Raw genomic sequence first — 20,492 nt, forward strand, 5'->3', positions numbered from 1 at the left:
TCCATTGCTCCCTGGGCTCAGACAACACTTGAGCTAAGCTGCCTTGGGCAGTGTAGGCAAGAACATGTGTGATTCTAGGATACTGGTGGTCTGCTCATCTGTGTCCCACCATGCTGACTATGTGGGACTTGTTAGAACAGGACCTTGCCCAGTGTTCACCCATCCTCACCAGACATGGCAGCCCAAGGACCTGGTACCCTCTCAGGATGTTTTGCTCCATCCTTCACCCTGCTCACCACATGGGGGAGGATGGTCTCTGGGCTGAGGTCAATTCTAGCTTCAAATTGCTGAAACTTCCAGCAACTTGAAGGACCAACGTAGTGGGTGCTTTGCTTTATTGGACCCATAAGATGAAGATGACATTGTACCCAGCTACCTTGAGGAGGCCAAGCCTCTAGGAAGACATCTCACCAAGTACACAAGGGTTTGGGATAATCTGCAGTTGCATCTTAAGCCTTTGTGGAGCACTGACCCACTTAAGAGTTGAGGCCAGTTCCTAGAGCTATACCTTGGGCAGGGCCCAGAAGAGTCTGGTGGATGATCCTCTTCTCTGACCTCCTACCCCAATTGTGGGATAAATGGAAACTTGCTTTTAAAGGGTCAAGAATACTATATCATGTTTTTGGCATGTGCAGGAGTACAGATGAATGTGAAAGCTTTCTTTTTTCTTTTGATAAAATGTACAATAAGGACATGTTTCCAATTTTAAAGTTCATTAACATATAAAATATAAATGGGCTCTTCTTTTGAGCCTGACTCTGAGGTCCTACATCTGGTTCTGCGGAATAAACAGTCTTGCTACAAACCTGTTGGCACAGAGGTTGTTCTCTATGAGAACATCTCCTGGGCACGTGACTGGAGGGTCTGAGGCACCATCTCGGAGAACCCCCAGCTGGAACAGGCTAGGGCAGAGCAGAACATTGCAGTTGCCACTGGGACTGAGTCTATATCCAGCCAGATGGGGCAGGGTTAGCCCCTAGTCTGCCCACAGGAGCAGGGCATCTGTTTGGCAAGCACCTAGGCCTCAGAGGAGGACTGTGGGGCCCCCTGGAGTAGCAGAGAGCGGTAGGCGGGGGAGGTGAGGAAGCGAGGATAGGAGTCCCGGTGCATGAGGGTGTAGATCTGCAGCTGCGCATCATCAAACGTGTGTGGTGATGGCTCTTGCATCTTCCTATTGATGCCTTCTCGCACACGGGAGTCCAGGCTCACCTGTGTGGCAGGCACCAAGGTCAGGAGGTGGGGCGGGGCCCTTCCCAGGCCACCCTCACTTATCCCTGCATCTGGCGCACCTCCTTGGGGGACAGGATGGACACGTAGTCCTCATAGATAAGTCGCGCCTTCTCGTCCACCACATGTTGGTTGGCCTCTGCTTTCAGCTCCTCACAGGCCAGCCAGAAGAGCATGTTCTCTTCGCTGTATTCTGTGCGCAGGAATGCCCGGAATACACTGCGGCCCGTGGGGCTATGCATTAACTTGTCAAAGGACTGTGCCCAGCTCTGTACTTCCTCAGGACTTGGTGGAGTGCTGCAGGTATTAGGGCCGGGCCATGTCAGAACTGAGACGTGCACACAAACACACACACACGCATGCACACACTGTGGTGGCTGTACTCACCAAACTTCACAGCTGGGGAGGGGTTGCAACTTGCTTTCCCGAGAAGCCTGCCACGCTCGCTGCCGTTCTTGATTCCTAGTGGCAAATGAAAGTGGCACTACCTTATGCAGTTGGGTTCTCCACACACCACTCTGGCACGTGGTTGCCTAGCACCAGTAAGTCTGTTGCAAGGAAGGAAGCTCCTAGTGTGAACCTTCTTCACATCCTCTTGTTCCCCCACTGAGGCCTCTTTCCTGGTCAGCAGCTGGACTGTTCTGGTTCCTGGTATCACTCTCTCTCTTTGGACTGCTGGGTAGAACCATACTCCTTAGCCTAGTTCCAGATCATTCTAGAGATCACTGAAAAGTCTGCACTTAAGGCCTAATATCAGCAATATGACTCGTTGGCTAATGTAGGGTAAGAGCCCCTCCAATGTGTCTGTACCTGTCTGATCCTGGATCCTGAACACTGCCTCCAAGGGAAACTTCTTGTCAGTATGTGCTCAGTTGGCACAACGAGCATCTCATTCCCACACTTGTGAAGACAATTCAGTTCCCACCAGGCCTGGCTTCTCAGCAACAATACAGCTCAAGCTTCCAGTGAGCCCTACCCATTCATATTTCACTCCTTGAATCTTGCTTATACGTAGTGCTGGGTGGCTTGCTGTTCAATAGAACCCTCAGTCTGTGTAGGGTCAGATTGCTATAATGTAGGAAACTTCTGCTGTCTCTCCTACTCCTGCCATCAGACACCCCCAAACCTTAAATACTTTTCTGTCTTCTCAAATGTGTCTTCTACTGCACATAGTCTGGGGTCTGGGCAGCTCTTAGTGGTATAAACAGGTTTTGGGTAAGAGCATGGACACCATATGCATGCCACTTGCTTGGCTCTTGAATGTAATACCCCAGCATACTAGGTTTAAAGGACACACGAAGGGGCTGGAGGAATTCTCAGTGTTAAGAGCGCTCGTTCTTCCACAGACCAAATGCTGGCTCTCGACCATTTGTAACTCCAGTTCCAACACCTTCTGGCCTTTTCAGGTTCCAGATATGCCACAGAGACATAATCAGGCAAAATACTCAGACACATAAAATTTAAGAGCCATATAAAGTCCCTTAGAGGATCTGGGCACTACTATCAGCCAACAAGGCTCAGCAATCTCTAGACAGGGCAATGCTGTGGCTGGGGCACCTGCCTAAAGCTAGTTTCTTGGAAGCCTCTGGAGGGTCTAGGGAGCAGGACTGGGTCTGAACCCTAAAAGCCACCTCATCCCACCCCTTCATGCTTCTGTACCTCTCCCATGAGCTGCTCCCCAGGTCCACATACCCGTTTGGTGCTTTATGAACCATGTACCCCTGCCCAAATGCCCTGGGGTCTTCCCAGTGCAAGCTGCACCCTCAAGTTCACATACCAGGAGCAACTGCAGCAGCAGCACCAGCATAAACAGCAGGGGTTGCGACTGGGGGGTCCTGAAGGGGCTGCATCATGGCTGGACATCAATGGGGGCCTGTCTGCCTCCTCTGGTCCTGTGTGCTGAGGAAGAGGGGGTTGCCTCAACCTCCACTCCAGAATTCACTGGACCCTATGTCTCTGCCCACCTGCCCAATGGACTGTGTACCCAAGGTCATGACATTTTGGACCTCAGGTGTCCAGGAACCCAATTAAAGGTGGGGAGTGCCTACCTGTTTCTCAGCCTCATGTGGGGTGGGCATGGGTGGGTGGAGGGGGTTGCCAGGTTCTGTGGTGCCAGCTCTGGATCTTCAGTGCAGTCTGGGAGTCTGCTGGATCTGAGAAGAACATTGGATTTCTGACTGAGGTCTGTGATCTGGACCTACCTTGTAACTCTGCACCCCACCTCAGGGAGAGGTCCCTCAGAGGGAGCTTGGTCAGAGCTCTGCCTTAGCCTTCTACCCCAAGCCTGCATGCTTACCCCATATAGAGGTGCCGGAGATGGGGATACTGCAGTTGGGCCTCCCATAAATGGCTCTAAGACACCCCCATCTGCTCAGTCCCTGAGAAGCCGGAAGCCTGGGTTCCTCTTTCTTGGCTTCCGGCTCCTGGCCCCTCCCAAGAGGACTGGAGCTACAAGCTGGTATGGAGGTAGGTAGAGATGCTACTCAGATGACTGCAGAGGGCTAGGTCTGAGCATTGAGTACTTGAGTGGGCCTCAGAACGACTTCCCGAAAGTGAGGAATGGGGTGGAGGGGGGGTATGCCCCATGAGGTGTGTACTCAGGTAACAAGGTTCTTTGGCCCTCGGCTGCCCCAGACACTCCCATTTAGGATGCAGAAGCGGGGAGTGCTAACTATGGTAGCTGGAGTGGCAGCGTGGGAGGACCAGCTGCATAGTGAGAGCCTTGGGCTCTTCAATGGGTTTTCACAGGGTTTATCATTCTTGATGTTTGGACCACACTTTCACGGGGGGGGGGGGGGGGGGGGAGGTCTAGGAACCTCTCAGGCCACTGAAAGCTGACTTCAAATTCCAGTGTCCCCAGGAGAAACATAAGCTAAAGCATCCAATTAGCATGCTGGCAGCGGTTTTGAATGCCTCCTCTCTCCCCAGCCTGTGCCCATTTCTGTCCAAGATGGAGGCCATCCAGGTTTTAAGATCTCTGCTCTGTCCACCTTCCTCTTGTCAGCCTGGGGCTCACATTACTTTTGACGAGATTCACCCTCCTGTAGCCCCTCATCCAGCAGAGGTCCTTTAATCCTGTTCTTCCTCAGCTCTGTCCACTGAGGGTGTAGCCTCACCACCTGACTTGACTTCTGAGATGATGGGTTCCCAAGTCTCCCAGCATGCAAACCAGGACACAGAAGTAGCTTGGGCTGTACTTCCCTGGGGCTGAGCTTCTAGGGAAAGGAAGGGGTATGGTAGCCTGAAGTCTCTAGGCTCTCCAGAGTTGTCCTTCATACCCTCACCCTGAAGACCACCCTGCAGCCGATGCTCCATCTCCAGTCAGCAGACTGGACAGGGAACAGACTAGGGTGTGGGGCCTGGATGCTGGGGTCCACTGGGGGCAGAGACGGGTGCCTGCCCTTTTCCCCAGCTGCAGGTTCTGGTCCTGGCTCCTTGTACCCATCAATGGTCAGTAGTCAAGGGTGCTCTTGACTACTGCCTCCCTTCTTTCTGGGGAAGGGGAGCCCAGACTCTGAATTAGGGTTTTCCTGCCCTACCTGCGAATATTGGTCCCTCCCCAAGCCTCCCAGGCGTTGGCCCCCCAAGTCTATGCAGAGAGACCAGATGCAGCAAATCTGGTGTCTGAGGACAGAAGCTCCCTGGGGAATGGCTGCCGCGTTGCTCCACAGAAGAAAAAAGAACGTCCAAGTCTGCCCAGTCCCTCCCCCTAGTCCCCCCTCCCCGCTTAAGAAAATGGGGCAATCCCAGAAAAAAAAAGTCATAACCTTTTTTTTGGGGGGGGGCTAACGGGTTCCATTCCCACTTCCATCCCACACTGTCATTGTCCTACCTGTACCTCCATGGCAGGCCAGCCCTCTCTCACCATGGCGAACCCTGCTGCCCAAGCCCACCTGAGGAGTGGTAGGCCCCCACCCAGTTCCTGCTTTCTGCTGGTGGGGTCATCTGGAGGGTTTGTCTCTTCTTCGCGGTCCCTCTCGCAGTCTCTGAAGCCCCCACCCCTTTCTTAAGGAATTCGCCATGGCGCCCCACTCACCAGCGACCTAAAGGCGGATGGGGGCGGGAGGGCCAGGTTCGGTCTGGGCCCCACCCTGGCTGCCGAAGGGGCGTGCTCTAAAGCAGCAGGGACTTAAGTCAGACAGCAAGATGTACTCCTGGGTATTCGCGAGGTAGGAAGGCGCACAGAACCCCGCTCGGGTGGGGCCGGGGAGTGCAACATTCACCCCTAAGGCTTTCCAGGCCGAGTGGCTAGAGGACCTGACTCGAAGGGTGGGTAAGGTGGTGGATCGGGTGTCTTGTCTGGCCCCTCCCCACTAGGCTAGCGGGCGGGAGACACGGAAACCTGGGTTCTTCCGGCCCCCACCTCTAGCAATTACTTCTCAAAGCTCCGAGCTGAAGAAAAAGGGGAACCTTGCTGCGGCTCTCCCTCCCCCACGCGCAGGGAGTGGGCTCCGGTCCCACCGCGACCCAGGTCCACGTGGACCGGTTGCTGAAGTCCGGGCACAGCCTGCATTTACACCGCCGGGGCCCGTCCGCGGTCCAGCGCCGCACTCACCGCTGAGTCCCAGAGTCACGCCGCCCGCGCGCTCCGAAGTCCTGCTGGTCGCCGGGGAGGGGGCGCAGGCGTAGTGCGCAGGCGCCTCCGCGGTACTTCCCCAAAGAGAGGGGCCGGGACTTCCTCGAGCCCCAGCGCCTGCTCGCCCGCAGTGCCCCGCCCCGCGCCCGCTCCCGCGCCCCACCCGCGCTGGCGTGTCGTCCCGCGGTAGCGTGGCATGGTGACCCTGACACGATTGAGTCGGCGCTCCGTCTGGTTAACTGGGTTTTCCCAGTCTTTCCTTTATGTGATACAGTGTGGGGAACCAGAGTTGAGCCCCCTGTGTTCCTTGGCTCGTCTGAATTTAGAAGAGACCTTTGGGAGGGACTGGCCTGTGGTACTGCCCTGTCCGGCCAACCCCTTCGCATTTCTGAGTCTGGTCTGTGTCACCCTGCTATGGAACTTTCCCAGAAAAAGGGAGGTTCAGGAACTATATAGCTTGGTGGGCACTGTGGATGCAGGTTCTTATATCAAATTACCCTGAAAGTTTCTGGGGCCTGGTTGAGTTCCTGTTGACCCCTCAAACTGCTCCAAGATAGCCTTTTCCACAAATGGTCTTGCTCTTTGGCCAACTCTTATGATTGGGTACAGATTTGAATTAGATCATTATCCCAGCATGCTCTGGGTTATGGTCCAGGGACCCTGACCCTGCTTTAGACTTGGTCTGTAGGGTGTACGTGGTTGCTTGGGCCATGTGGTTCCTGCTCTTCTTAGCACTGGAACACAGCCTGATCAGTTCAGGCTTTGGGATCTTGCTAACAAAAATGCATTTCAATTGTACAGGTTGTATGTGCTCAACACACAAGTCAGAGGTACAAAGCAAATACTTCACAAGATCCCTTCAGGCAGTGGGGCAGAGGCAGACAGACTTAACCTGGAGCTGACTGCAGTGGACCAGAATGGGAGACACACAAGAAAGGGATGGGCTGAGAGGTGAGGAGGGCAGGTTATGGTCATGATGTGCAGGGAGCCTGGATGAAGAGAGAATAGTTGAGAGCCTGGGGCTACCAGGCTTCCTGCAATACTGTGTGGGACTTGATGAAATGACCACAGAGCCCTTTGACTGCCAAACTGATGGATTCCAAAGCAAGGTAGAGGCTAGGAGCCCATCTGGACAGTAGTAGCTGCTTCAGATAATAGTCCTGAGAGGTGGGCACAGCTCAGAACAGGGAGGCCCAGTAGACATGGGTCGATAGCAGGTGCAGACACCAAAGCTAATTCTGAAGCATGTGGTGTGGGCCACTGGCCATGGGTAGAAATCAGTGCATTCTACATGTCTGCTCACTTGCTCTCTGCCTCCCTGCATCTGCTCACCACTCAGTTAACATCTAAATCCAGGAAGGAGAACAGGAGCTTCTGAGCAAGCAATGCCAGTGGGGTTGGAACTTTAACCCAATAAACTCTTTTCCAGAGCAGGAACCCTAGCTACTCACAAGCCTCACAGGTGCCATAGGCTTTGTATCCCTGAAGGATTTCCTTCAGACAGAGGGGTCCTATGCCACCTTCCTTAGCCTTCTTGGTAAACCCAAGAAACCCTCACTGATGTGGAGATCAAGTGGCGGTATTTGTTCTCCCTCTGCTCTGAAGTGCTTATATGAATCATTCACTGTGTGGGACACTGCAGCGGCCCTAGGCATCTCTGTGACCACCAATGAAGAAATGCAGGGTCAGAAAAATGATGAAATAATGGCATAGCTTTACTAAATAGATGAAGTTTTTCTAGGCACTTAGCAAATCTCCAAGAGACAAGTCCTGGGGTCCAGACTCCAAGGAGCTTGCCCAGAGGAGCCCAGCACAGGCTATCATCTGGTGTGACTGTCATTAGAGGGCTGTATCTGGGTGTGTTTGACCTTCATTCCTGGATGAAGAGACTATTTTCCCTGCCCACACTCATGTCCAAACCTACCATTTACTGCTCTGCCATCCTTACCACTGCCCGAAACCCCCTCCCCTCCTCCTGAGAACTGCTGCTGATTTGTGGGCGCTGCCATCTGGGTTTGGATCAAGGCTCAGGGCAGCAACAGGCCAGAAAGTGAGAAGGGTCATGTGCAGGGGAGAAGACCAGCTGAGGAAACAGAGCCCCGGGAACTGGCCCTCAGTGAGCGGACCACAGTTTTGATCTCTTTTTCCTCCTTCCCTTCTGTTCTCTGTTTCATACAGAGCCAGTGGGAGCTTCCATGCAGGGACAGGGAGCTGTCTACCTCCTTACAGCTCCCACCTCTCTTCAACCTGCTGGGTAGAGGCTGGGATGGAGGACAAGGCCAAGGGGCCAAGGCACCACAGGTTCTGCAAAGAGCCCATGCTATGGAGAAGAGGAAGAAGAGCTGCTCAGAAACCAGGGGCTTTTCAGAGTCTAGTGATCGGAATGGGATGGGTGGCTTCCTTCCTGTGTTCTATGTTTGGTGGACAAGTGGGCACAGCAGGCTGTTTCTGATGAAAAGGAGGCTGTGGGTGAGCTTTCTGTCCACCATCCAGGGACCTTGGCGAGGAGCGCCCCATTCACAATCTGTTGGTCCTCTGGGCATAACTAACTGGACTCTCCAAAGGCCAGCTTTGGCTTTGCCGTCATTCTCCCTCCCCGAATGCCACCCCAGCCCTCAGGTGGAATGATCCAACTTTGAAGACAGCCCTGATTTCTGGGGGTGCTGGTGTCAAGGCAGGCTCACCCATATCCTTTCCCACATTGGTACCTCCCCTCCCCACTACCTCTATGGTCCTGAAGGGCACCGGTTGCCTGATGGGGGCAGGCGATTGGGAGATAGGATTATCTTAACGTCTCCTTACTTTGGAGAGCCATCACTGTGACTGTGGCTGTGGGAGGTGGCATCTAAGCTTGCCCTTCCCTCCGGGAGTCCAGGGGGAAAAGAAGGGAAAGACCCGAGAACCCTCGATGAGAACTTTATGTTTGAGGGTGGGGAGCCCTTGTAATCCTGGGGCTCTGTAGGCCAGGGTCACCGTCATCGCGGGAAGATGCTGCCATCTACCGCCTCTTCCAGGATTGTCTCAACACGCCTCCGCTGCGGAGAAAGGGGCTGGTGTCAGTGTGTGGCGAGGCACGGGGGCCCTCTCACCCGTCTCCGGGTTTGCCCGCACCTCCTGTCGGTCCAGAGGATCGGGGATTTTCGTGGGCTTCAGTTGGGGTGGTAGGAACAGTTCCAGCCGAATGGCGGCGCGCGCTGAGCCCTGCTTCTGGATCAGGAGAGCGATTTCCTCTGCCTGGGAATTAAGCTTACTGAGCAACCCTGGCGAGCGGGCCAGAGACTACCCGCCACCCGCCTCCTCCTGCCAGCTCGGTGGGCTCTACTTTGAGGACGCCCCCGGGAGGCCCTTTGCATACCCGCATTCGCGTGTAGCGCAACCTCAGGGCGCGGACTCGGCCGCGGGCCTCTGCGGCCTTGAGGACGCCCAGAAGCCGATTCTGACGCTCAGCGGGTAGTTCGGATGCCTGCGTCCAGGTGCGCGGGTCGGGCATGGAGTAGGGTGTGTCCACAGACTCGCGTGGAAAGATGGAGGCGGACGCGCCTGCGTCGTCGAGCAGGTCTCCAAAGAGCAGGTGGCGGCGGCGCTCTTTGGGGGGCATGGCCGCCAGCCTCTCCTGACTCAAGGCCCAGCCTGGCTTCGGGGGCTCTGTTGCCCTCGGGGTCTTCCTGCGTTTCTCACCAGCTCCAGCTACTGGTGTACTCTTTTTGGCCCGCTCCCTGGTACCCTTTACTCCTGGGGATGGCATGCTTCAGTCTGTAGAAGAAAAGGGGGAACACTATGGCTCCAACTGTGTTCCTGTGAAACTCCTTGTAGCTTTCTTACTCAGATCCCTAACTGGTAGCCGACCCTGTGCATATCTGCGGTAAGGTGTGACTTCTAATCCTCTCCAGTTTTAGAAGCATACCCAATTTAGGGCTGTAAAATCAGACGGATGGTCCTGCATGCCACTGGTGTTCCACAGCCGCATCACTATGGTTAATGGGTCATTCAGCGTCCCCTAACTCTGGAGCTCTGCAGTTGGCCTGGCCCTGTGCCTCCGTCCCTGGTCTTTGGTTGGGGGTAAGGTTAAGGGTATGGCCTTTCATGACTTCTTGGACAGAGGACCCCATCCTGAGAGTGTGTCTACACATCTCTGCTTGAGTGTGTATATGAATGTGTGGTATTGCAGGTAGGTAGGTATATGTGTGTTCGGATCTGTGTGTAAGGATACTACACATTTATACATAGAGAAGTTCAACCTCTGTCCTTCTGGCCCGTGGGTAGAGATGTGGGGAGCAGTACCCAGGGAAGAGATGACAAAGGAGGAATGGCTCAAAGTGGGAAAAGGAAACCAAGCCTAGCAACCGTCCCTGACCCAGCAGCAGTTCCTGACTTCCTGTAGGTGAGAGGTAGAGACATAGTTGTGTGCTCTCCCCTAAATTTTCTAACCCCTTGCCCACCTACCAACTCAGCATCCAGGCCTCCCCACCCCAAGTCCTCACACCCCCATACTTTCTGCCTTTTCCGTGGGAAAACACTTCAGTTTTGAGTCTCTGGGTTTGTTGACTATGTTGCTTAGCAACCTGGAGCCCCACCCTCCCAGCCTGGCAGTGCCGGTGCACCACTATGCAAGCATTAAGGTACAGGAATTGGGGCTGTGTGTGTGTGTGTTGTGTTCTGTCCCAGGTCCTCTTCCATGGTCCCTTCGAAGTCACTGCGAGTTTTTCACACATGGGTCTCAGATTCACTGTCCTGGTCTTGGGGGCTGGCTTCTGACTCCTTGGAGCTAGCTTTCTGGGCAGAGCTCCTACAGATATTTTTGTGATTAAGGCCCACCTTAAATCCATGTGGGAACTCAGAACCCCCTTTCACCAATTCTGGGGTAAGTTTGGGATCTCAGGGGTCTAGAGGTCTACCAAGATGAGACTTGAGTTTTGCTAAACCCTAACCCTGTTTAACCTTAGATGGCAGGTCTTCAAGTTCTATAATCTAATGAGCACTCATTAATTTAGTGATTTTAAAAATAACTAGTTCAATTTTTCTAACTAGTTCAATTTTTAAATAACTTTTATTATAAAGAAACTTGCAAATAAAAAAAATCACTTTCTTGGGGCTGGAGAGATGGCTCAGAGGATAAGAGAACTGACTGCTCTTCCAGAGGTCCTGAGTTCAATTCCCAGAAACCACATGATGGCTGACAACCATCTGTAATGAGACCTGGTGCCCTCTTCTGGCTTGCAGACATACATGCAGGCAGAACACTGTATACATAATAAATAAATAAATAAATAAATAAATAAATAAATAAATAAATAAATCATAAAAAAATCACATGCCAAAATTAGCAAGACCCCACATCTATACATCCCAATGAACTTCTATACAGTTAAAACAGCCTTTTGTATTGAAAACTGTGTAGCTTCACATTGGATTTTACTCTTTCAGTATCAAATACATTTTTGTGCACTTACCCACCACCCAACCCCAAAATACCTTTGACTAAGTTAGAACTAGAAAAACAATTAGCAGGCTGGAGAGATGGCTCAGTGGTTAAGAGCGTTGCCTGCTCTTCCAAAGGTCCTGAGTTCAGTTCCCAGCAACCACATGGTGGCTCACAACCATCTGTAATGAGGTCTGGTGCCCTCTTCTGGCCTTCAGGCATATACACAGACAGAACATTGTGTACATAATAAATGAATATTTTTTTTAAAAAAAGGAAAAACAATTAGCTTTTTATCCTCTTTCATAACTTGTGTTCTTACCTGCATTAAATTCTTCTTCATCTCCTAATATTTAGTCTTTCTTTTTCTCTTTTCTACATATTGTACTACAACCATATATACATCTGTTTATACACACACCTTATTGCCTAAATTCTACATATGAGGTAGCATTCTCTTTAAAGTTGAAAAAGAGACAAGGTATTCATTCCCCCTTTCTTATTTGATATAGTGCTCAAAATCTTAGCTATAGGAATTAGACAAGGGAAAGATATAAAATAGGAAAGGGATAAGTCAAACTATCTCTAATTGCAGATAGCACAATTCTTTAAACACCCTATTGAGTCTCCTGGAAAACTATTGGACATTATAAACACAATGAAGGATACAAAATCCATTAACAAAAGCAAGCAAGCAAGCAAGCAAACAAACAAACAAAACCCAGTAGGGGCTAGAGAGATGGCTCAGTAGTTAAGAGCACTTACTGCTCTTTCAGAGGAACTGGAAACTTGGGTTCAATTCCCAGAACCCACATGGCAGCTTACAACCATTTATAATTCCAGCTCCAGGGGATCTGACACCCTCTTCTGGCCTCAGTGGATACCATGCATGTACCTGGTGCACAGGCACACATGTAGGCAAACTGTAGACAGAAGTTTCTGTCCCACCTGGTCCTGCAGCTGTTCAGTCCCAAAGAACCACACATATACATAATGAATAAATAAATAAATAATTATTTAAAGAAACAAACTAGTCTATTGGCTCTTACAACTTACATTAACCCATAATTCTTATCTATGTTTAGCCACATGACTTGGTAGCTGTTCTCAGTGCATCCTTTTCATCTTGCTTCCTCTGTATCTGGATGGCAACTGTAGACTGAGCCTTTCCTATTCCCAGAATTCTCTTACTCTGGTTGCCCTGCCTATACTTCCTTCCTAGCTACTGGCCAATCAGCAATTTATTAAACCAATACAGTTGACAAATCTTTATAGGGTACAAAAGCATTATTTCTCAGCAGCAAACTACCCATATACATAAGAAAACAATTTTAAAAAACAAAGTACATCAAGAAAACAAAACAAAACAACAACAAAAACCAAAGCATTTATACCACCAGTGGATTCTCAGAGAAAGAAATCAAAAGAAATATTCCATTCAAAATAACTTTAAAAAACAATATTTAGGAATATATTTAATCAAATCAGTGAGAGACTTCAACAACAAAAACTTCAAGAGTTTGAAAAAGTGAGTTGGAGAAATGTCTCAGGTTAAGAACACTGCTCTTCTGGAGGACTTGGGTTCAATTTCTAGCATCCGCTGGTTAGTGGTGGCGGCGGTGGCAGTGTATGCCTTTAATAGCAGCGCTTGGTAATAGCAGCACTCGGGAGGCAGAGGCAGGCAGATCTCTGTAAGCTCAAGACCAGTCTGGTCTACAAGAGCTAGTTCCAGGACAGGCTCCAAAGCTACAGAGAAACCCTGTCTTGAAAAACCAAAACAACAAAAACAATAAAAAGATACTAGATTATGGAAAGACATTTCTTGCCCCTGGATTGGTAGAATTAATATTGTGAACATGGTTATAATACCAAAATTAATTTACAGATTTAATGTGATACCCATTAAAATTCTCATATATTTCACAGGTTTAGAAAAACAGCAATATAAGAATTCATGTGGGACCACAAAAGGCATGAATCGCCAAAGCAATCCTAAGGCATAAGAACATTGCAGGCTGGGCGGTGGTGATGCACACCTTTAATTCCAGCACTCTGGAGGCAGAACCAGATGGATCTCTAGGTTTGAGGTCAGCCTGGTCTACAGGGTGAGTTCCAAGATAGTCAAGGCTACACAAAGAAACCTTCTCTCAGAAAACAAAAATTGGGTGGTGATGGTGCTCCCCAGCACTTGGGAGGCAGAGGCCGGCAGATCTCGGTGAACTCAAGGTCAATCTGGACTACAGAGCGAGTTCCAGACAGACTCCAAAGCTACACAGAGAAACTCTGATGGAGGAAGGTCATTGGTTAAAATAAAAGAAGCTGCTTGGCTCTCATTGGTTAGGAGATAGGTGGGAGGAGTAAACAGAACAGAATGCCGGGAGGAAGAGGAAGTGAGGTCAGACTCGACAGCTCTCCTCTCCGGAGCAGACACCTCAGAGAGAGAGACGCCATGCTACCTGCTCCAGGGAAGACGCACACCATGCCCCAGCTCCGACCCAGGATGGACTTAAGGCTAGAATCTTCCCGGTAAGACCGGTGCTCACAGATTATTAGAGATGGGTTGATCGGGATGTGAGAATTAGCCTAGAAGAGGCTAGATAGGAATGGGCCAAAGCAGTGTTTAAATGAATACAGTGTCCGTGTAATTATTTCGGGGCATAAGCTAGCCGGGCAGGCAGCTGGGGGTTGGGGACGCAGCCCTGCCGCTGCGCCCATATTACTACAAAACTCTGTCTCAAAAAAAAAAAAGAAAAAAAATCCACCCAACCAACCAAAAATAAAGCAACAAGAACATTATAGGTAGTATTATAATACCTGACTTCAAATTATGGTGATAAGTGTTGGAGCCCACAAGACTATACAGTAAATGCACAGCTGACAGATTTATAAAGGTAGACCCACAAGTGGATGGACAACTTATGGGGAACCCCTTTTGCAGAGTTGTGGGAACATTTGTTTGGGTTAAGGCTTCACCCCAGCCTCCAAAAAGTCTGGAATATTTGGGTGGAACTTTTCATCCCAAGCTCCCTCCTCTGTGAGTTGCCTTAGTCCAGCATCCACCTCTGAGAAAAGCCCACCAAATGGTGACCCCTACCCAGAGAGACTCAAGCCACTCCCACAGGCTATTTAAACTGCCCCTCAGAGAATGAACACACACACACACACACACACACACACACACACACACACACACACACACACACACACAGAGAGAGAGAGAGAGAGAGAAAGAGAGAGAGAGAGAGAGAGAGATTGATTTTACATCCCAATAAGCCTCTCGGCCGAAGCAATAATCAAATCAGACCAAATCAAACCATATTAGGAAATGCCCAGGTTTAACAGATGCCAGTGCTCCCAAGTGGCCAGAAAAGGGAGATCGGAAAGACCACAGAGAGGGGGAAGGAAGACAGGAAAGACTAAGCGTTCATTCTCTGGTGGGCAGTTTAAATAGCCTGCAGGAGTGGTCTTGAGTCTCTCTGGAGGGGCCACCATTTGGCTTTCTTGAAAGTGGAGTCTGGACTAGGCAACTCCCAGAGGAGGGGGCCTGGAGTGGAACCCTCCACCCAAACATTCCAGACTCCCTGGACACATGGATGCCAGGGACTGGGGTGAAGCCCCAAACCAAACAAGAGGACCTGAAATGAGAAAATCTGCTCACTTAAGTTTTGACAAAGGAGGCAAAGACATTCATTGGAAAGAGATTAGACTATAACACCTGGAGCTGGCAAAGCTGCAGGAGAATGAAAAGATTCTCATCTTTCGCCTTGTACAAAAGTCAATTAAAAATGGATTAAAGACCTTAATCTAAAACTTGAAACTTTTAGAAGAAGAAGACATAGAAGATATTGGGGTAGGCAAGAACTTTTTAAGTAAAACAACAGCATAAGACCTTAGCTTAAGTATCAACAGATGGGATGACGTGAAAGTAAAGTTTCTGTATAAGCCAGGCAGTGGTGGCACTCTCCTGTAATCCTGCCACTCAGGAGCCAGAGGCAGGTGGATCTCTGTGAGTTCAAGGCCAGCCTGATCTACAGAACGAGTTCCATAAAACCCTGTATCGAAAAACCAAAAAACCAAAACCAAAACCAAAAAAAACCAACAAAAAAAGCAACAAAACAAAACAAAAAGTTCCTGTACAGAAAAGGAAAAACAAAACAACAAATAGCCAAGAATGGAAGAAAATCAAGTGGCTGATATCCAGAGTTAGTGAAAAATTACAGCTGGACTGTGATGGCTCATGCCTTTAATCCCAGCAGAGGGGGGCTGATCTCTTACAGAACAAGTTCCAGGACAGCCAGGACTATATAGAGAAACCCTGTCTTCAAAAAATAAAAACAAAACAAAGGCAGAAATTAAACACCAAAGAGACAAAACTATCAATCAACAAATGGGCAAATGAAGAAGCACAAACGTTTAATAACTACTTTAAAAAGTGTTGAATATTCTTATTCATCATTGGAATGCAAATTTAAACTACTACTTCTGTAATGATCTGTCCTGTCCCTTTAAGAGACAAGCCACGCCCACTCCTTCCCCTGTCCACCAAGGCAAGCTGATCTTCAGCTTCCAGCCTGAGTCCCTTCTCTTTCCGTCTCTCTCTTGAAGAGGCAGCTTCTGTCTCTCCCCACTTCTCCCCACTTCTTCCCTCCCCCTTCTCTGTTTCTCTCCATCTCTCTGCCTCTCTCTCTACTCTTCCCCCTTCTGCCCTTCCCTTCCATAACCCACTAAATAAATATCCAACTTCACTCTGCATGGCATGCCTGTCCACCTCTGTCTCTCACCTACCACACGGCTTCCTGCCTGGGACCAGCTGCTTTTGGAGATCTGTGGTGTGGTCTTGTGGCGTGTCTATCCATCTCAGTCTTTCACTCACCATGTGGCTCCCTGCCTGGGACCCGCTGCCTACCGCCACTTCAGGGACCTGTGGTGTGGTCTCATGGCTCGCTGCCCACTGGGGATCTGCAGTGTTTTACTTAAATAATTTACAAGCCTGGGGAAGTCAGTGTGCAGAGAGAGAGAGAGAAAGAGAAAGGAAGATGGTGTATCCAGCTTTTAAAAGCTGCCTATTGCATGCGCACAGGGGGTTGACGTGGCTGTGTCATACACAGATGATGGGTCTCACGCATGCGAGCAAGGGCTTAACTGAGTCATACGTGGATGATGTAATCCATGCCACATCCCTTTACATCCCCTTTACATCCCTGGGGGCCATGAGGCACTTCTGCCTGAGGGCTTGTCTGCACCTGCATGACCCCTAGAATCTGGAAGTATCAGCCTTATTGTGGCTGAAATCATTACTGCTTCACCCAGTCAGAATGGTTATCGTCAATCAATCTGACAACAGATGTTGGAGGGAATGTGGAGAGAAAGGAACCCTTATTCAGTGTTGGTGAGAGGCAAATTAATACAGCCATTGTGGGAATCTGGAGATTTTTCAAAAAATTGAAATTAGAACTACTGTATGACTTAGTTATTTCACCTCTGGGCAGAAAACTCCATACTCTACTCATAGAGATATTTGTACTTCCATATTTATTGTTGCTTTATTCACTATATTAAAGATTTGGAATCAAACTAGTTGTGTATCAACAGATAAATGGATATTGAAAAATTTCTCTGTATATATAAAATGAAATACTCTTCACCTTAAAGAAATATAGTTGCAGACGAAACAGCCATACACAAAACATTTCCACAGAATTTGTGGGAAAAATCTATAAACTTAAATGTATAATTAAATTAAGTGAGCTCCCCCAAGCTCAGAAAGAAAAAGCCTTATGCAATTCAATAATTTTTGTTTAAGATAGGGTTTCTTTGTGTAATAAATAGCTCTAGGTGTCCTAGAACTTGCTTTGTAGACCAGACCTCGAACTCAAAGAGATCTGCATGCCTCTGCCTCCTGAGTGCTGGGATTAAAGGAGTGTACTGCTATGTCTGGTATAGTTCAACTCTTAATTCTATAATTTACTCATATTAATCACTTTGTTTATATGATCATCCCACATCAATTATTAAATCTATAATCTGTTAATGAGTGTGATATTTCCAGTGCCTGTGCTTATGTCTCCCTTTGAAGCGCCATTAATAAAAACTCAGAGAGAGAAATTGGGGTTCAACATGAAGACCTGCAAAGCAACAGCCACTGGCTCTTACCTCAGCCTCAGTCTGAAAATGGCGATCCTGCCTCCAGGAATCTCAGAATGAGACTGGGTCTGAGAGCTGTCTCCTCCTGTTTTATAATCCTCTCTAGGGCTGGGATTAAAGGTACATGTTGTGGCCTGGTGTGTAAGGCTGCCCAGTGGGGCTGTTTTACTTTCCCGATCCCCAGGTAAGCTTTATTTATTAAAATATAATTGAAATGCCACACATTCCCCTTTTTTGTCTAAAATAAAAGAAGGCTATAACTAATATAAGAAAAACTATATAAAATAAGTACAATAACTATATACAATATATACAAGCAATAAATACATCAACAATGTTTAGCACACTTGCATTTGACAAATTCAGAGAAAATACTCCATATCTATCCTATCTTTTTTTTAAAGATTTATTTATGTATTATGTATACAACATTTTGCCTCCATGTATGCCCCCACACCAGAGGAGAGTGCCAGATCTCATTACAGATGGTTGTGAGCCACCATGTGGTTGCTGGGAATTGAACTCAGGACCTCTGGAAGAGCAGTCAGTACTCTTAACCACTGAGCCATCTCTCCAGTCCCCATATCTATCCTATCTTGGTGAGTCCAAATTTTTGTACCTAATTTACTTTCTATTATAACTTCCATTAATATCCAAAATTATTTTTTTGTGTCTCTCAACCTTATATACTTTACATTTCTTTAGTGAATTTCTTTTCTGAGACTCGTAAGCAAGGGAGACTATAACTATCTAATCTTCAGCTACCTCAGAGACCCGAGAAGGAAATAATATTAACTGAGTAAGCAGGAAGTGCAAGCAAGTGACGTCTAAAAAATGTGAGAAATGACAGAAGCAGCTGGCTGCCTGGACAGTCACCTAAAGTTCCTCTGCAACATTGGGGCATCCATCTTCAGCCTACAGCCCTAGCTTATTCAAAAGACTTTTTTATAAAGCAGGATATTTTGTGTCCTGCTTGTCTAATTAGGCAGTCGAGGCAGGGGCATTTTCTTGCCCAGTGACTTACTTTTGCTACAAAGAAAGTAAACTCCTTGTCTCCAGAGTTTCTTCAATGTCTCTTATCTTCTCTGAAGTAGATTGTTGCTGCCAGGAGCAGATGTGTCTCATTGTCATAAAAAAGAAGAACCTAGGTTATTAAAACATCTTAAATGCCATATTCTGCATATCTCTGAAGTGTCTGAAGATAACTTGTCTATCTAAAATATATCTTTTTTTTTGACCTTGGAAACTTGCCTAATGTGGCTACAAGTTTGTTTATACTAGGAGATTAACTACTAGCCTGCATTTCCTTATTATCCTAAATAGTTGGTAATAATAGTTTTCAAGAACTAGAAATTTTCATTACATTGTTAAAGCTGTATAGGTGTAATACTTGAACAAGATTAGAAATGTTTGTACAGTATGTTTTAACAAAATTAATGTCAATTTTTATCAATATACAAAATTTGTATACAATATATAAAAGTCCCATCTAATGTAAAACATTTAAAACTAATGGTTGCTTTTTAAAAGTAGATTCAATAATTTACCTTTTTATCTTATCATATTTATATCCTCCATTTTTTTCTTTTCAGAGTAGATTCAATAATCTACCCTTTTATCTTAATATCTATAATATCCATAATCCATTGAATGATCAAAAACCACCCATCCTACCTCTTGGGAATATGGGCATCGTATTCTTAAATTTATTTCCTGCTGTTTGGGGATGACATTATCTTTAGGGGATCCTGAAAGAAAAAATCTGGGTTAGTTGTCAAGTCCTGGGAGAGGTAGCTATATCATTTTTTGTCCAGTCTATGTATAACGGAAAAATGCAGGGCTTGTCTCAAGTTCTAGCTAGGGTAGTCTGAGGCTGGATCATCTTGGCTAGCCACCTTGAAATTGCTCTGAGCAGTCTGTAGTTCAAAGCTGACCTTTAAGTGGTGCTATCAGCTGAATGGGATCATATGAGACAGGTGGAGTCAATGTTGTTGGGCCCCATTTTTTTCCTGGAGACTTCAAAGGAAGAGAGGACTTCTTTCTCTCTGTCCTTCTGGCCTTATGCATTCAACCCATCTTGTGCTTTATTTTACCTGATATAGGGTTCCAATTCCTAAGAATTGAACATCTGCCTCCTGAAGAGGCCAATTTGGATGCCATGATTCTGAAGTAGTAATAGTCACATTTGCACCTGTGACTTATAATCCTTCCATTATAATTTATTTATTTGTACTCTTACCTTTGGTCTTTGGTCATTTATAGAAGTCTACCAAAATATACATTTTCATTTTCTGTTGGAATTTTTTGATTCATCCTCCATGGTTAGTCTATCATTCAGAGCAGTATGTTTTTTTAAAATAAATGACATTGGATTTTCTAATTTTTCTGTGGAGGCATGTCCTCCACAGTGACTGGGAATGACTGGACCATGTTTGACCTGGGGGCCTGTGAGAGGCTCCTCAAAGAGTTTCCCAATGGTAACACTAGGCTGGTCTCAAACTCACAGATAATCTGCCTGCTTCCTCCTCTCCAGTGCTGGGATTTAAGGCATCCAGATCACCACCCCCTTTTATTAACAATTCACATTTTATTAATAATTAACAACTTCAATTAACATAAAACCAGTTGGAGTACCAAATATGTTTGTCTTGAAACACTTCCTCCCTTCATAAGATTAGTATGGAAAGGGTGTCCAGCGAGAAACAGACTGATGCCAGCAAATTAACAATAGGGACTAAAGGCAAACAAAAAAACTGAGTGGTTGGAAATCAAAATGCTTTCAAAGCAAACACAATGGATAATTCAGATAGTAGTATACAGTGCCTTCTTATAGAACAGAATTTCTCCTGCTTCCTGTGTGGTCCTACCCCACACTGCTGTGTGATATTTTGTTTGTTTTCTGACAAACAGCGCTATGATAACAATAATTTGACAGACAAAATTCACTCCATATCAATAGGTTATGAAATCTTACAAACTGGTACTGAGAGATTATCTGAAAGGATTCATACTGGTGAAATTGGCAATCAAAATCTGTTAAAAAGTTATGACAAGATAGCAGATATAACATCCCTCCAGGAAAGCAACCTACATGCCACCCAAATGATTTCTTAGGATGAGAAGATA

General features: G+C 47.5%; 2 protein-coding genes across 14 annotated transcripts; both read right to left on the reverse strand.

Moving 5' to 3' along the window:
- Positions 1 to 590: 590 nt before the first annotated feature.
- On the reverse strand, positions 591 to 5,918 carry Rgs19 (regulator of G protein signaling 19). Of its 13 annotated transcripts, none has more exons than XM_075963445.1 (6): positions 5,783 to 5,918; positions 3,276 to 3,380; positions 3,005 to 3,126; positions 1,615 to 1,689; positions 1,290 to 1,524; positions 591 to 1,209 (listed from the first exon to the last, which is right to left on the reverse strand). In XM_075963445.1, the coding sequence occupies exons 2-6, from the start codon at positions 3,303 to 3,305 to the stop codon at positions 1,018 to 1,020; spliced, it is 654 nt and encodes a 217-aa protein (XP_075819560.1). In that variant the 5' UTR covers positions 3,306 to 3,380; positions 5,783 to 5,918; the 3' UTR covers positions 591 to 1,017. The 13 variants fall into 13 exon arrangements, with proteins under 13 accessions (XP_075819560.1, XP_075819566.1, XP_075819562.1 ...); XM_075963451.1 differs by lacking the exon at positions 5,783 to 5,918 and adding an exon at positions 5,638 to 5,775; XM_075963447.1 differs by lacking the exon at positions 5,783 to 5,918 and adding an exon at positions 5,591 to 5,718.
- A 2,709-nt stretch (positions 5,919 to 8,627) lies between these two features.
- Positions 8,628 to 9,548, reverse strand: Lkaaear1 (LKAAEAR motif containing 1). Its single transcript, XM_075963969.1, has 3 exons — positions 9,159 to 9,548; positions 8,915 to 9,037; positions 8,628 to 8,838 (listed from the first exon to the last, which is right to left on the reverse strand). Exons 1-3 carry the CDS (start codon positions 9,546 to 9,548, stop codon positions 8,779 to 8,781), a joined length of 573 nt encoding a protein of 190 aa, XP_075820084.1. The 3' UTR covers positions 8,628 to 8,778.
- Positions 9,549 to 20,492: the final 10,944 nt, after the last annotated feature.

Source organism: Microtus pennsylvanicus, chromosome 2 (assembly GCF_037038515.1).
Source record: "Microtus pennsylvanicus isolate mMicPen1 chromosome 2, mMicPen1.hap1, whole genome shotgun sequence".
NCBI lineage: Eukaryota > Metazoa > Chordata > Mammalia > Rodentia > Cricetidae > Microtus > Microtus pennsylvanicus.